This window comes from Vulpes lagopus, chromosome 10, assembly GCF_018345385.1.
Source record: "Vulpes lagopus strain Blue_001 chromosome 10, ASM1834538v1, whole genome shotgun sequence".
Taxonomy (NCBI): domain Eukaryota; kingdom Metazoa; phylum Chordata; class Mammalia; order Carnivora; family Canidae; genus Vulpes; species Vulpes lagopus.
Window position 1 is genome coordinate 9,626,022 of NC_054833.1, and position 14,307 is coordinate 9,640,328.

A 14,307-nucleotide genomic window follows, 5' to 3' on the forward strand; every position below is an offset into this window, starting at 1 on the left:
TAAAAAAGCAAGCCTTTGCTTGTGGAAGAAACCAAAATTAATTCTGAGTTGATTGGGAGAATAAAACTGAGTTAGAAAGTAAATTCCTTCCACAAATAAAGGAAGCTCAAAAATTTATTCAAGCAGTCCAGCTTCAATCTTGTAAATGATGAATCATTATAAGCAAAGGAGTGATCCAGTTAAATTTGTATGTTTGACAAATTGCTTTGTGGCTTTTTGGAGGATAGATTTGAAGGCAACAAAATTTGGAGATCAGAGGACAGATGAGGATGTATCAGGAGTACATGTGGGCAAAGATCATGGCAATGGAGATACTAAGGGAGTCAAATCAGGATGTAGAATAATACATGGTTGATTTGAAGGTGTGAAGTTGGCACATAAATGCAAAGCCTTTAGATACATTACACATGCATGTTCGGGGCTGGAAATACAAATTTGGGAGTCATTAGGCTCTAGTTTTCAAATAAGAGATGGGAGCAGAGATGGATGTGAAGTGAGGGACTGACCTAAAACTGAACTCTGTTAGCTTACGGGAAGTGGCAGGAACGAAACCATTCTGTTAGCTTATGGGGAGTGGCAGGAACAAAACTTTGGAACAGTTAATATTGTATTTTATTTTATATTATTTTATTATTTATTTTTTATTTATTTTTATTTTTATTTCATTTACTTTTTAAAGATTTTATTTATTCATGGGAGAGAGAGAGGCAGACACACAGGCAGAGGGAGAAGCAGGCTCCATGCAGGGAGCCCGACATGGGACTCGATCCCGGGACTCCAGGATCATATGCCCTGGGCCGATGGTGGCACTAAACCGCTGAGCCACCCGGGCTGCCCACCATTAATCTTTTAAAGGAGGGACCGGGGAGGAAAACCCAAAACTACATGGCACTGATTTTGCTTCTTAGAAGAATGGACTTCAGGGAATGAGAATGGAGGCCTCAACAAGTTATGCAAGCAAGAGCTAAGGGCCACTTGACATAGGGCAGTGCTAGTAGGTTCAGAAAGGGAATGGAATGGATGGGAGAAACGTGCAGAAGGCAGAGCCATCCAGCCTCGCTGACCAGCTGGCCAGGGGTACTGCAGCTAAGAGGGAGACCACAGAGCTGAAGCTCAGGTGCGCTGGCCACAGGTACAGGGTAGGAAGTGGTTTTGTTGGTGATGAGACTTGTGAGGACAGTGGACTGAAGATGGAATCTCAGGAAGCAGTTTTCTTGGCAAGAGAGAGAACATGACAGTGGAAGAGACACCAGGTAGTTGGGAGAGGTGACATGGAGAACATGTAGAGATGGCCAGAATGGATGGCTCCATTTGTAGTAACGCACTTGCTTCATGATGGCTTTGTGGAGCCGTCCTTCCCATGCCACCTCCACTCCCTACAAACCTGCTAGTTCTGCATAAAGATTTAAATGTCACCTCTGTAAATTGGTTCTTCTCTTGCCCCTTAGTAATCTCTTCCTTCTTTTCTCGTTTATCACTTTGCATTTTGGTGATGGTGCTACTATACATTTGTTTTGCTTTCCCCCTTTTTAGACCGTTAGCCCTTTCAGAAGTTAAGCCGCATTTCATTCATCTTTATACCCTTAGTACTGTGGTATATACTATGGTACTTTTAGTAAGTGTCTGTTAAACACTTTAGTGACTGGGTTCTAACCAATGGCAGGAACTTCTGTACCAAAATGATATTTCTTTTTTTTTTTTTTTTTTTTTTAAGATTTATTTATTCAGAGAGAGCGAGAGAGAGGCAGAGACACAGGCAGAGGGAGAAGCAGGCTCCATGCAGGAAGCCTGACGTGGGACTCGATCCCGGGACTCCAGGATCACACCCCGGGCTTCAGGCGGTGCTAAACCGCTGCGCCACCGGGGCTGCCCCCAAAATGATATTTCGAAGGCAGAGACCTGGCCTTTGAAATTAATGTGGCTATGTATTTTATGTGTTAGGATACTGCCTATAATTTATATGTTAAAATGCTGTGCTGTTTGAAGAGATTTGACAAAAATTCTTAAGGACAAAAAAAGGATTCTTAAGGACCTTTTAGTCTCTGATTTCTTAGCATGTTTTTTTTTTTTTTAAACCACAATTATTCACATTTTGGGTTAAGAGGGAGCTTGTCGCTAGGCAAGGTGAATGTGAGCTGCTTATTTGTAAGATTAAAAGAAAGCTATCTATACTGTTTTTAACAGTGTAAAGTTTGTATTTCTGGCACTTTGTCTTAATAGGAAACACTAATTGAACATATAGACTTAATGGTGCCTTAAGATAGTGACATAACATGAATTAGAATTTTTATGTGTTTCCTCACTATTTTTTTTAGGAAGTTTGGTACCTGCTTCAAGTAGCAGCACTGTCCCTGCCTCTCTGTCATCTGGAAGCTGCCTGGGGTTAGACAAGTTCAAGAAACCCGAGGGCAGTTGGGACTGTGAAATCTGCCTGGTGCAGAATAAAGCAGATGCTACCAAATGTGTGGCATGTGAGAGTGCAAAGCCCGGAACGAAATCTGAGTTTAAAGGTAAGGCGTTGGTACAGTGCCTCCTTGTACTGCCATTTTAAAGTGAAATATTCGCAAACACGTTCAATTTTAAAATTGCTCAATCTCTATTGAAAATTCATGTAAAATGAGATAATGTTCTGGATACTTTTAGCTCAGCTCTCAGAGTTACTGTAAAGATAAGTGATTTCAGTGTCAGCAGTGAGGTATCTTTTCTGCAGCTGGTAAGGGGTTATTCTGCCTTGCATTGACTTGGAGAGAGTTGCAGATAATTTGTTTTTAACTGTTAACAAACCTTTGGCTTCCTGACTCTTATCTGACTGGGAATTTATGCCCCGAGAACTTTGTTGTAAGTAATCTAGACTTGGGCTTTGGTTTCCCAGAGAATGTCCCAGAAAAAGAATTCTCTTCATATTTTGTTCCATAAAGGAAGAACCTCTAAAAACAATTCATTCTAAACTGCCTCTGGAGGCCAAGTTTTTCAAGTCTTCATAGTCCTCTGTGACTTACTGAGTATTTCATATGAGGTACAATTCAGTCAAAATTTTGATAAAAGCCAGGAAAGAGATTTTAGATCTGAAGGAACAGTCAGAGAGAGAGAGATGAGAAACATTATAATCTGTAAGGGAGGAGGCCTCTAAGGTGGAGACCACGAGGGCATTAGAAAAAGAATGCCAAGCTTCATCAGCTTGTAACCATGTCCTGGATAGCGGCTTTCAAACATTGAGTGGAAACCAGTCAGTAAACTTTTACATTGTGACCTACCACATGGACATGGTATTTGTCTATATGATTGAAAGAAAAGTATCACAAACCGGTATTTACCCTTTAGTATGTTTAAGTCACCCTGTTTAGATTCTTTTTCATTTTAGAAGAAAAATGCTGGTTGGAACCCACTAAATTAATCACATGGCTAAAGGGACACACAACTGGTTTGAAAATCACTGCATTTGTGGGGAGGGGGGGCGCCTGAGTGTCTGACTCTTGGTTTGTGTTGGGGCTCTGCACTGAGCATGCCATCGACTTGAAGAGATTCTCTCTCTCCATCTGCCTCTCCCCTGCACCCATTTGTGCCCTCTCTCATTCTCTCTCCCAGAAAGTAAATTAAAAAAAACAAAACAAAACAAAACACTGCATTTGGGTGTTTTAGAAGATCACTACTTTTCAGTCCTCTTGAGGTCATTATGTAGCCGTTTTTCTTTGTTCTTTACCTGTTGTACTGTAATCACCATACGTTCAAATCTGTCTCTCTGAGGCAGAGGTGATAACAAGTTAATTACGGTCTCTGGCCCCTTCATTTTCAGCTTTCTGTCTAATATGACTGAAGATATTTAAAGACCGTGTGGAATACTGCTTGCTTCTCAAATTCTGATAATTTTTCAGTTAAGTTTCTTAGGGAAAGAAAGGAATGGGTCGTCTCTAAAGGGGCAGAGTTTGAAGATGATAAGAGGGCTTTTAAAGCTTGCTGTCATTTGTCTCTATACTTGGGTAGGCAAAGTAATGGATAAATATCTTCACCCTTGAATGATTCCTGTTTTGAGCCAATCAGTTACTTCATTTCTAGTTTACTCAGCTACATTGAAGTACTAGGAAACTAAGACTTTAATCTTGTCAACATATTGTTTGTCTTTTTAAGTAAGTACTGGTTCTGTTCATGCAGTTCTTTTGGTTCTTTGATGGTAAAGTTTTCTTTTTTAATGTTTGATAACAAATTTATTCACAAGATTTCAAACTCTAATTATGACAGGATTCACAGTGAAAAGTCTACCTCTTGTTCCCATTGGTTCATTTTCCATCTTTCCTCCCCTACCAGAGGTAATAACTGGTTAGTTTCTTAAAACTCTTCCAAAGTTTCTTTATGCATATGACAAGCAAATATTTTCTTATTCTGTGTATTCTTCTTTCCCTCTGTTTTGTTAGAAAATGTTGTATATCATACTGCCTTTCTGCTCCCTTGATTTTTTATTGTAGATTAGCTTGGACACATCTTTGTTCTTCATTCACAGCTGCCTGGGATTGCATGTGGCATTTTGCATGTTTGTGAGTTTATCTTCAAAATAAAGACTTAGGGGAAAAAAAAGTAAAGACTTAAGATGTAAGGACAATTTTCTGGCTGGCTAGGCAGTGTCCCCTCCTCCCCTCACATCTCCACATACAACCCTTCCCAAGCTGTGTGCTCAAGGGTATACGAGTAGTTGTGCTTCTCTGCTAGGACCTCCAGACAAGCTATCAAGGTCCGTTTGTAGGAAAATATAGGACAGTAAAGCTTACAAGGCTCCAGACACATCCAAATGAGGCCCTGCATGTGGCAGTCCGCCTTTCTTTTAAATAAATAAATACGTACGTACATACTTAGCTGTAGAATTGCTGGGTCAAAGGATACGTGTGTTTGTAATTTTTAGTAAATACTGACAGTTGCTTTCCTTGAATTTTGTACTAATTTACGCATCTACCTGTAATGTATAAAGTGTCTGTTAGTTCTAGACTCCTCACCAACACTGTTTTATCAAATTTGTTTGATCTCGGCCAGTGTCATGGATGAAAAGTGGTATGTCAGTATGTATAGTTGTGAGGACTAAGATGTGATTCTCCTGCAGAATTTTGGGCAGCTGGTTCATGTTTTATGGCCATTGCTGATAACTCTTCAAAGGCCTTTCCAGAGTTGTTATTCTTTTGTCTCTTTGTTTTTCAGGGGTACATTTTGTTTGAGAGGATAACATTAATTCGATGTCTTTTATATTTTGAAGGCTTTGGCACATCTTCCTCATCTTCAAACCCAGCAGCTTCATCCTTCAAATTTGGTATCCCATCATCCTCTTCTGGGCCTTCTCAGACTTTAACAAGCACTGGAAATTTTAAGTTTGGAGATCAGGGAGGCTTCAAAATAGGAGTGTCTTCAGATTCTGAGGCTCCAAACTCCATGAGTGAAGGCTTTAAATTTTCTAAACCAATAGGAGATTTTAAGTTTGGAGTTTCGTCTGAGTCTAAACCTGAAGAAGCTAAAAAAGACAATAAGAATGATAATGATTTTAAATTTGGACTTTCTTCTGGTTTAAGTAATACAACTTCATTAGCTCCATTTCAGTTTGGGGTGTCTAATCTTGGACAGCCAGAAAAGAAAGAGGAAACACCTAAATCTTCATCTGTAGGCTTCAGCTTTGGTACAGGTGTTATTAACTCCACACCTGCTGCTACTAACACCACAGTGACCTCCGAGAATAAGAGCAGCTTCAGCTTTGGAACCATAGAAACCAAGAGTGTTTCAGTGGCTCCTTTCACATGTAAGACGACAGAAGCAAAAAAAGAAGAAATGCCTGCCGCCAAAGGAGGGTTCACTTTCGGTGGTATAGAACCTGCCCCTCTACCATCTGCCTCATTGTTTGTTTTGGGAAGGACAGAAGAGAAACAGCAGGAGCCAGTCACTTCTACTTCTCTGGTGTTTGGGAAGAAAGCTGACAGTGAAGAGCCAAAGTGTCAACCAGTGTTTTCCTTTGGGAATTCAGAGCAAACCAAAGATGAGAGTTCTTCAAAGTCCACCTTTAGTTTCAGTATGGCAAAACCATCTGAGAAGGAATCGGAGCAGCCAACAAAGGCCACTTTCACATTTGGAACTCCAACGAATACTACAGCTGGTAAGTGTTACAATTTTATTTTTGTTTTATTTTTATTTTACAAGGTGTCTCCAATATTTAGACAAATGGAGCAGGTGAGAGAATGGTTTACACTGAACATAGTTGAGAGAAACTGGTAAATTTTTGGAAAGGAGCATAGTGTTTGCAGTTTAAGAGTCCCAAACCCCCACAGTGTGATGATGGTGTCTACACACCTGATTTTGAGAAATACAGCTCTAGTGGAAAACCCACAGTGTTGCCCATTTGTCCATGTTTCTCTCTCCTGTGTGAGCTTTTACATTCGGAATTGGCATACTATTCAGGAAAATAGGCCTTCTTTCATGAGCTCCTGAAATATTTTCTAACTAAATCTTTACATACAGGCCTTCATTCCCAAATAGAGCTAACCAGTCATCATCAGGCGCATAGACATCAAATATATTAGTCCCTGAAACAGAGAGGTGATTACAAAAAGCAATATCCTGAAGGAAAAATGAAATCGCATTTTTAAAACTTAAAGAAATGGTTGGTGAAATAAAACCATTCTGTGGACTGAGCAGCTGAAAAAACATAGATAGTCGGATTAGTGAACTGAGATCTCCCAGTGTCAGTGCAGAAGTGCAGAGACTTGAATCAAGCTAGCTCACAAGTGCCATTGTAGGAGCAGTAGCTTAGAAGATGAGAACAGCATGGAAGAAATATCAAAGGAGTGACAGAAGAACATTTCCTACGTGCAGAGAAAGACTTTGGCCTTAAAATGGAAATTTTAAGGGGCCCACTCACTGGCAAATACCAGTGAGATTGTAGGACATCAAAGCCAAAATCCTGAATGCTTTCAGAGAGAGGAAAGCTGTTTGCCACAAATAAACAGGTATCTGATTAGCATCTGACTTTGAATTTGTAAAATCACCTGCTTAAAAGAGTAGAGCAGTATCCTCAAAGTGAAAATGGTCTTAATCCTACAATTTTATATTCAGCCGAATTTGGTCAAATATAAAGGCAAAATATTTTCAGATAGGCCAAAAAAAAAAAAAAAATAGAACACCCACAAACACTTCTGAATAATATATTGGAAACAGGAAACAAAAAATTAACCTGAAAAAAAAAAAAAAAGAATGGAATTCAGTGGGTGGGAGGTCTTTCTGTTGTCTGTCTGGACATTCAAAATACACCTCAAAACCTAAGTAATGGATACGATTTGGAAGGTAATAAAAATAAGATCAGGTCTACTCACATGTAATGGTGGTGTCACTATACTCTTTCCATTGAAACACACTCTTAACCTCCCATTAACTAACTTGAAAGTGAACATACTCCACTTTCTGTAAATCACGCTAACGCCGCCCATACCATATTATGAACAGCCCTGTCTAGAGACAGTATTATGGAACTGAAACATGATTGGGATGGTTAAAAAGATGTCTTCAGGTAGGTGAGTGGTTTCAGGCTCACTATATAAAAACCCGTAGCTTTCCTCTAAATCAGCAATAAATAGTTGGGACAAATGTCATTTGTATCTCCTAACATTTCTGATTTGTATTTTATTGAAATACAAATTGAAAGAACATAAAAGACCTATTTAATACCTGTTCCTGAGGGAGAGCATTCTTCCCAACACCCCAGCATAATCTTGGTTTTTTTTGTGTAGTTGAAGTGTGGTTGACATACATGTTGCATTAGTTTCAGGTGCACTGTAGTGATCACACAGCTGTGTGTTGTGTCGTGCTGTGCTCACTGCAAGAGTAGCTCCCATCTGTCACCGTAGGATGCTAGTGCAGGACCATAGGCTCCGTTCCCTGTGACCTCTTTGATCATTGTGACCTAGTCCTTCCATAGCTGGAAGCCTTAATTTGTGGAGTGTGACAAGCTATAAGCCCGTTTTAAAATTTATATGGAAGGGAAAACGCACAAATTTTGGAGAGAAGGGCAGGAACACAAACAGGTTTGTTCTACTAATATCAAACCATACTATGAAGCTACAGTAATTAAACCAGTCTAGTAACTGTAACTGTAGAGAAAACAAATGCACACATATTTTGGAGATTTAGTATGTCCTAAAGGTGGAGTTACCAATTAGTGAGTTGAAGGATGCTCTGTCAGTAAATAATGCAGAGAAAAGTGGCTGTCAGTTGGATAAATTATGATTTTGCTAACATAAATGGCAAAATGAAGAGTACAGCTGTCTCCCACTATCTGAACAGTTATCCAGACATATCCTCCAGTTAGATGTGTTGGACTTAAGTGATATTTTTTATTCTCATTAATCTGAATGCTGAAAGTGTGCCTGGTCTAAGATACAGTCCAAAAGCCATCAAAGAAAAGATGGGTATGTTTGCTTTATATCAAAATTTAATATAACATGTCCCTTTGATGAATACATTTATATAAAAAAAACCTAATGATTCTGTTTTCTAATGAATTACTGGGCTGGAGAGTGGGAAGAAATGCTTTCTGTGACTCCTTTTCTTACAGATTTTTGTTTCCCCCTTCGTTTCTGTCTCTCAGATCCAGGTGCAGTGAAGTCCGTGTTCAGCTTCTTGAACAGCAGTGCTTCCACTTCGAGCGTGCCAGCAACATCAGCCCCCGGGGGCATATTTGGTAGCTCCACCTCCTCCTCCAGCGCGCCTGTGGCTGCCTTTGTGTTTGGACAGGCCAGCAATCCTGTGAGCAGCTCTGCCTTTGGGAACTCTGCCGAATCCGGCGCATCTCAGCCTTTGCTGTTTTCTCAAGAGAGCAAACCAGCAACCACGTCCAGCACAGGCCCAGCTGTCACACCATTTGTCTTTGGTCCCGGAGCCAGCAGTAATAGCACCGCCACCTCTGGCTTCAGTTTTGGAGCTACAACCACCTCCAGCTCTGCAGGTACTTTGACAGAAGAACAACATAAGTGTTATAGTTGGACTGGCTTGAATTATATCCTCTCTTAGCAAATAGTGTAGCAGGTTTTCACAGAATGGCCTGGGTGCCGTTAGGTCCTCTTTACTCAGGATGTTGTAACTGTCCACTGCATGGAATCCTGTATAGTTTGTATTCGGTTTAATAGAGTTAAGTCTTGGGAAGAATTTTTCTAGTCTCAATAAGAATGTCATCTTTGGTTTTTTCCACTGTTCTTTTTGAAATGTTATGTTGTTAAGTAACCAGAAACTGGGGACTGTTCCGTTAGACAAAAGTCCTTAGTCTGTAATATATACGTGATGACAACGTTAGTTGGTTTCTGCTCTTTATTAGTATCTGATGAGTTATCGCCTGTTGTCTTAGATGGGCCCTCTACCTAAAAAAAAGTTTGGCTGTGGAGGTGGGTTTGTTAATAGGTAGATGATTTTGTTTATGTGCATTCTATCTGTATGGTTTCACTAAATAATGGCAAGAACTGTATTCTTAATTATTTATTGAAAACTTGCCTTGATGGGATTTGTACAGGTAGGTAAGTGTATGAAAAGAAGCTTGAAGTTTGCTGCTGAAGGTGTACATAGATGTTTCTTGAGAATTATCTCCTACTAGCTATTAAGGTGACATCAGTGTTTCTCTGGGCCTCTAGGATCCTCCTTTGTATTTGGCACTGGACCTTCAGCACCATCTGCCAGTCCAGCATTTGGTGTTAACCAAACCCCGACATTTGGACAAAGTCAAGGTGCCAGCCAGCCTAATCCCACAGGCTTTGGAGCTCTGTCCTCTTCAGCAGCGTTGTTTTCTGCTGGTTCTCAGCCTGCACCACCTACTTTTGGGACCGTGTCCAGCAGCAGCCAGCCTTCTGTGTTTGGACAACAGCCCGGTCAGTCTGCATTTGGCTCTGCAACAGCTCCGAGTTCCGGTGAGTGTGTGCTGGTCACATGGCTTGTGTCTGTACTTAGGGTCTGTGTGTCTTCAAATAGGATGGTTTTTGAATTTTGAAACCAGGCTTATGTCTTCTTTCTTTAAATGTCTCGTGTACTTGACGAAATAGAAAAATATATGTTTGGACATTGCTGTAAACAACATTCTCAACTTTTATATAATGAAGCACACTATAAGGTATTAAAGCATGTGATTTGGCATGCCTGGGGGCTCAGTTGATTGTGTTCTTTAGGCTCGGGTCATGATCCCAGAGTGTTGGAATCAAGCCTCACACTGGGCTCCCTGCTCAGCTGGGAGCCTGTTTCTCCTTCTCCCACTCTCCCTGCTTGTGCTCTCTTTCTGTCAAATAAATTTAAAAAATACATTCTTTAAAAATGTAGTTATTTCTTACTCTTTGATTGAGGTACAGCATTGATCAGTCCTGTTTCTCCCCATCTGATTTTTGGAGCATTCCAGCCTAGTTTTAGCCATATTTTCTAATCTGTATTGTGATTGTGATTGTAATTGTGATTCTTCAGAAGGTTATACCTCCACTCCAGTTTTCTCCTGGGACAGAATAGCCCAAGCACCCAGGATGCTTTCTGTTTGATGATACTTGCATATTTAAACAAACATTCCTCTGTGGGTTTTTTTTTGTTTTTTTGTTTTTTGTTTTTAATATGGCTGATCACATTGTACTATGATGATATATTTCCTCAAAATTGCACAATGTTAATTTTTCTAACTGAAATATGACTTCATGAAGAAAAGCATGAAACATAAAGGAACAGTGTGGTGTTAAAGCAGATGCTTGGATGGCAAGCAGCCCCTCCTGGGTCCCTGTGTGATCACACGCCTCTCTCTCCTTGCTCTCATGTGTCCTGGCTTTTATAGCAATCACTTTCCTGGGGTTTTAACTTAAAATTAACTGCTGATACATGAATCTCTACAAAATACCATATTGTCTTATTTTTAATTCTATATAAATGGAATCTCACTGTATTAAGTCTCTTGATTTCTTGCATCTTTCACTCTTACTTGTAAAGTTCATCCGTGTTATTACATATAGTTTGTTCTCCTTCACTGTGTTAGAGTAAATCTGTTTATGAACATAGCACAATTTATCCATATACTGTTCACAAATGTGTTTGAGTTGTTTTTACCTTTTAGGAAATGTACCTCTGCTCATTCTTGGGTATGTGTCTTGGGGCATATTTTTCTAGGGTATATACCCAAGAGAGGGACTGCCAGATTAAAAGGTGTGCATACATATCCAGTACTGCAGAAAATAACGCAAGCTTGTCCTGATGGATTATACCCATTTACATCGTACTGCGTTGTGTGAGGATTCTCAGATTTGGATTCTGCTGGATTTCATTTTTTGTGAATTGTTTCTATAAGGATTTTTTTAGCCATTTTTTGGGGGTTCAGTTTTGCTTTTGCTCACTGATGTGCAGGAATGTTTTATGTATTCTGGGTATTGGTACTTTCTCTTGAGGTATATGTTCACCATTTTAATCAGGATTTATTGCTCCTCAGCATGTGGAATTGGGGAATGTAGCTTTCTTTCACACAGATGACAGCTCACTCCTCCGAGGTTGATCCCTGTGTGGTTAGATTAGTGTTTTGAGTATGCAGACGCTGTATGGTACAGTGTGCTTTTCTTTTCTATACAAAATTTTGTTTTCTCTGGCGCCAGTGATTCCTCTCTGTTTTAATTTCTTTGTACTTTCATTAGTTCTAACTTTATAATTCTTCCCTCATTCAGGTAGGTTGTTTCTTTTTATTTTCAAATACATTGGCTGCTTGTTATTTAGTATTTGAAGGAAATTTTTCACAGAATCTTTTTGTTTTTAAGATTCTATTTGAGAATGAGCAAGAGAGCAAGTGAGAGAAAAAGGGCACACACACACAGAGGGAGAGGGAGAATCAGACTCCCCACTGAGCAGGGAGCCTGACTGGGGGGCTCGATTCTAGACCCTGAGATCATGACCTGAGCTGAAGATGGATGCTTAACCCAGGTGCCGTTCACAGACTCTTCTAACCTCTTCCTTCCAGCAGGCTTTCTAGGCCTGCTACTTAACTGTGGTCTTGGTATCTCTTCTTACCATTCTTGGAGATTGCTGCTTCTCTTTCCTGGGTGATGTCAGTGTCTTGTTCTTATCCCTTTGTTTTGATAGAGCAGATCTTCCAGTGATTTCTTAAGCCCTCGGGAGAAAATTTTGAGACCATATATTTCTGGAAGTATCTTTATTCCATCCCTGTGTTTGGTAAGATTTTGATTGAATACAGATTTAGATTAGAAATAATTTTCATAGTTTTGAAAGCATTTCTCCGTGGTGGATTTTCTGGCTCTCTTATTAGAGTTGCTCTGGAAGTCTTTCTTGACCTTTGCTTTGGGACCCATTTCTTCTTTCTAGAATCTCATTAGAATCTTTTCTTTTGCCTCCAGTGTTCTGAGGCAAGGAGGATGTTCCTTGGTTGGGATCCATTTTTATCCATTGATTGTATAAGGAATTTAGTCTGTCCTTTTGTGAACATTCTTGAATTACTTCTTTGAAGATTTTTGTGCCTCTTTAACTTTTGTTCTTTTTTCCCTTTTTTGTCCTTTCTGGGAAGATTTCTTCCACTTTTACTCCCCATTTGATCAAGATATTACTTTTGCTAGTATTACTTTTTAATTTCAGATGGTCTTTTTTGTTCTGTGGATGTGTCCCTTTTATATCTTTCTGTTCTTGTTTCAGAATTGTTAAACCTGTTGATCTCTTGAGGATATAAATGATGAAGTATGGGAGTTTTTTCCTATTGTTCAGTCCGTTTTCTCCAAATTGCTTTTCTTTATTATTGTTTGGGTCTTGATGTTTCTTGTGAAATACTTTCCTCGAATGTCTGGTGCTTCATGGCTATCTAATCATAGTTGCTAATTATTTTTACTACAATTTAAAAAAAAAAAAAACATGAGATCCATCCTTTCGGCAAATGAAGTGTGCAGTAGTGTTACCTGTAGGCACCCTGCTGTATGCTGATGGCTTGTGTAACTGAAACTTCACACCCATTGAAGAGCATCTCTCTGTTGATGCATGCACGCATACACACACACCAGCAGCCCCTCTTCTCTCTGCTTTTGTGGTTTGGCTATTTTAGATTGCTCATGGAAGAGAAATCCTATAGTACTTGTCCTTCTGTGACTGGCTTATTTCACTTAGCCTAATGTCCTCCAGATTCATTTATGTTTTTTCATATTGTAAGCTTTTCTTTGTTTTTTTAAAAAGCTGAATGGTATTCCATTGTATGTACTATGTATTGTTTTCATCTCTTCATCTGTCAGTAGAGGTTTAGGGTTGTGTCTGTTGTAAATAATGCTGCAGTGAACACAAGAGTCCAAATATCTCTTCGAGATCCTGATTTCAAATCTTTTGGATAAATACCCAGAATGAGGATTGCTGGGTCATAGAGTAGCTCTATTTTTAATTTTTTTGAGGCACCTCCATACTGTTTCCATAGTGGCTGCACCGGTTCACATTCCCACCAGCAGTACATGACAGTTCCTTTTTTTCACCTACAACTGTTGCCTCTTATCTTTTTGATGATAGCCCTTCTAACACGTGTGAGGTGGTGTCTCAGTGTGGTTCTGATTTGTATGTCTCTGATGATAAGTGATGTTGAGCATCTTTTTATGTATCTGTTGGTGTCGTTTAATTTTTTTTTTTTAAGATTTTAATTTATTTATGAGAGAGACAGAAAGAGGCAGAGACCTAGGCAGAGGGAGAAGCAGGCTCCTCGCAGGGAGCCTGATGTGGGACTGGATCCCAGGACCGGGATCACATCCTGAGCCAAAGGCAGAGACACTCAGCCGCTGAGCCACCCAGGCATCCCAGTTGTTTGTGTCATCTTTGGAGAAATGTCTGTTCAAGTCCTTTGTCTATTTTTAAATCAGGGTTTTTGGTTTCTTTGACTATCAAGTTGTAGAAGTTTTTTATATTTGGGTATCAGCTCTTATGATTTGCAAATACCTTTTCCCATTCAACTCATACTTTTATGAATGTAGGACACCTAAATACAACGTGATGTTCTTTGTGCACGGATATGCTCATAGGTGTTTAATCTCCCTGTAAGTTTATGTGACGGGCCTGCTTACTTGAGAAGACCTGGATGTTAGTGTCCCTGGGTTTTCCCTTCTAGATGGGCAGATTCTCCAGAGGTTATTGCCAGCCTCCTGCTTGGAGGGTATGTATGTTCCTGATTGTCCGGATTCTAGGACCTAAGTCAGAGAGGAAGGCTGCAGCTCTCTGTTCCCAGTACAGCAACTTATTTTTAATCCTTCTATTTTTGATAGGCTGTCTCTGCCTTCATATGTCCTCCCCTAGTCCAGAGACCTCTCTGGAGACTGATGT

The 14,307-nt window shown here is 39.8% G+C and overlaps 1 protein-coding gene across 3 annotated transcripts in view; it reads left to right on the forward strand.

Annotated features, from left to right (window-relative positions):
- The window catches only part of NUP153 (nucleoporin 153), a 70,780-nt gene that overhangs the window by 53,696 nt on the left and 2,777 nt on the right, over window positions 1-14,307 (forward strand). For all 3 annotated transcript variants that reach the window (XM_041771310.1, XM_041771309.1, XM_041771311.1), the window contains exons 17-20: window positions 2,316-2,510; window positions 5,237-6,121; window positions 8,606-8,962; window positions 9,639-9,911. In XM_041771310.1, the coding sequence (XP_041627244.1) occupies window positions 2,316-2,510; window positions 5,237-6,121; window positions 8,606-8,962; window positions 9,639-9,911 (1,710 nt within the window). The remainder of the gene's footprint in view (window positions 1-2,315; window positions 2,511-5,236; window positions 6,122-8,605; window positions 8,963-9,638; window positions 9,912-14,307) is intronic.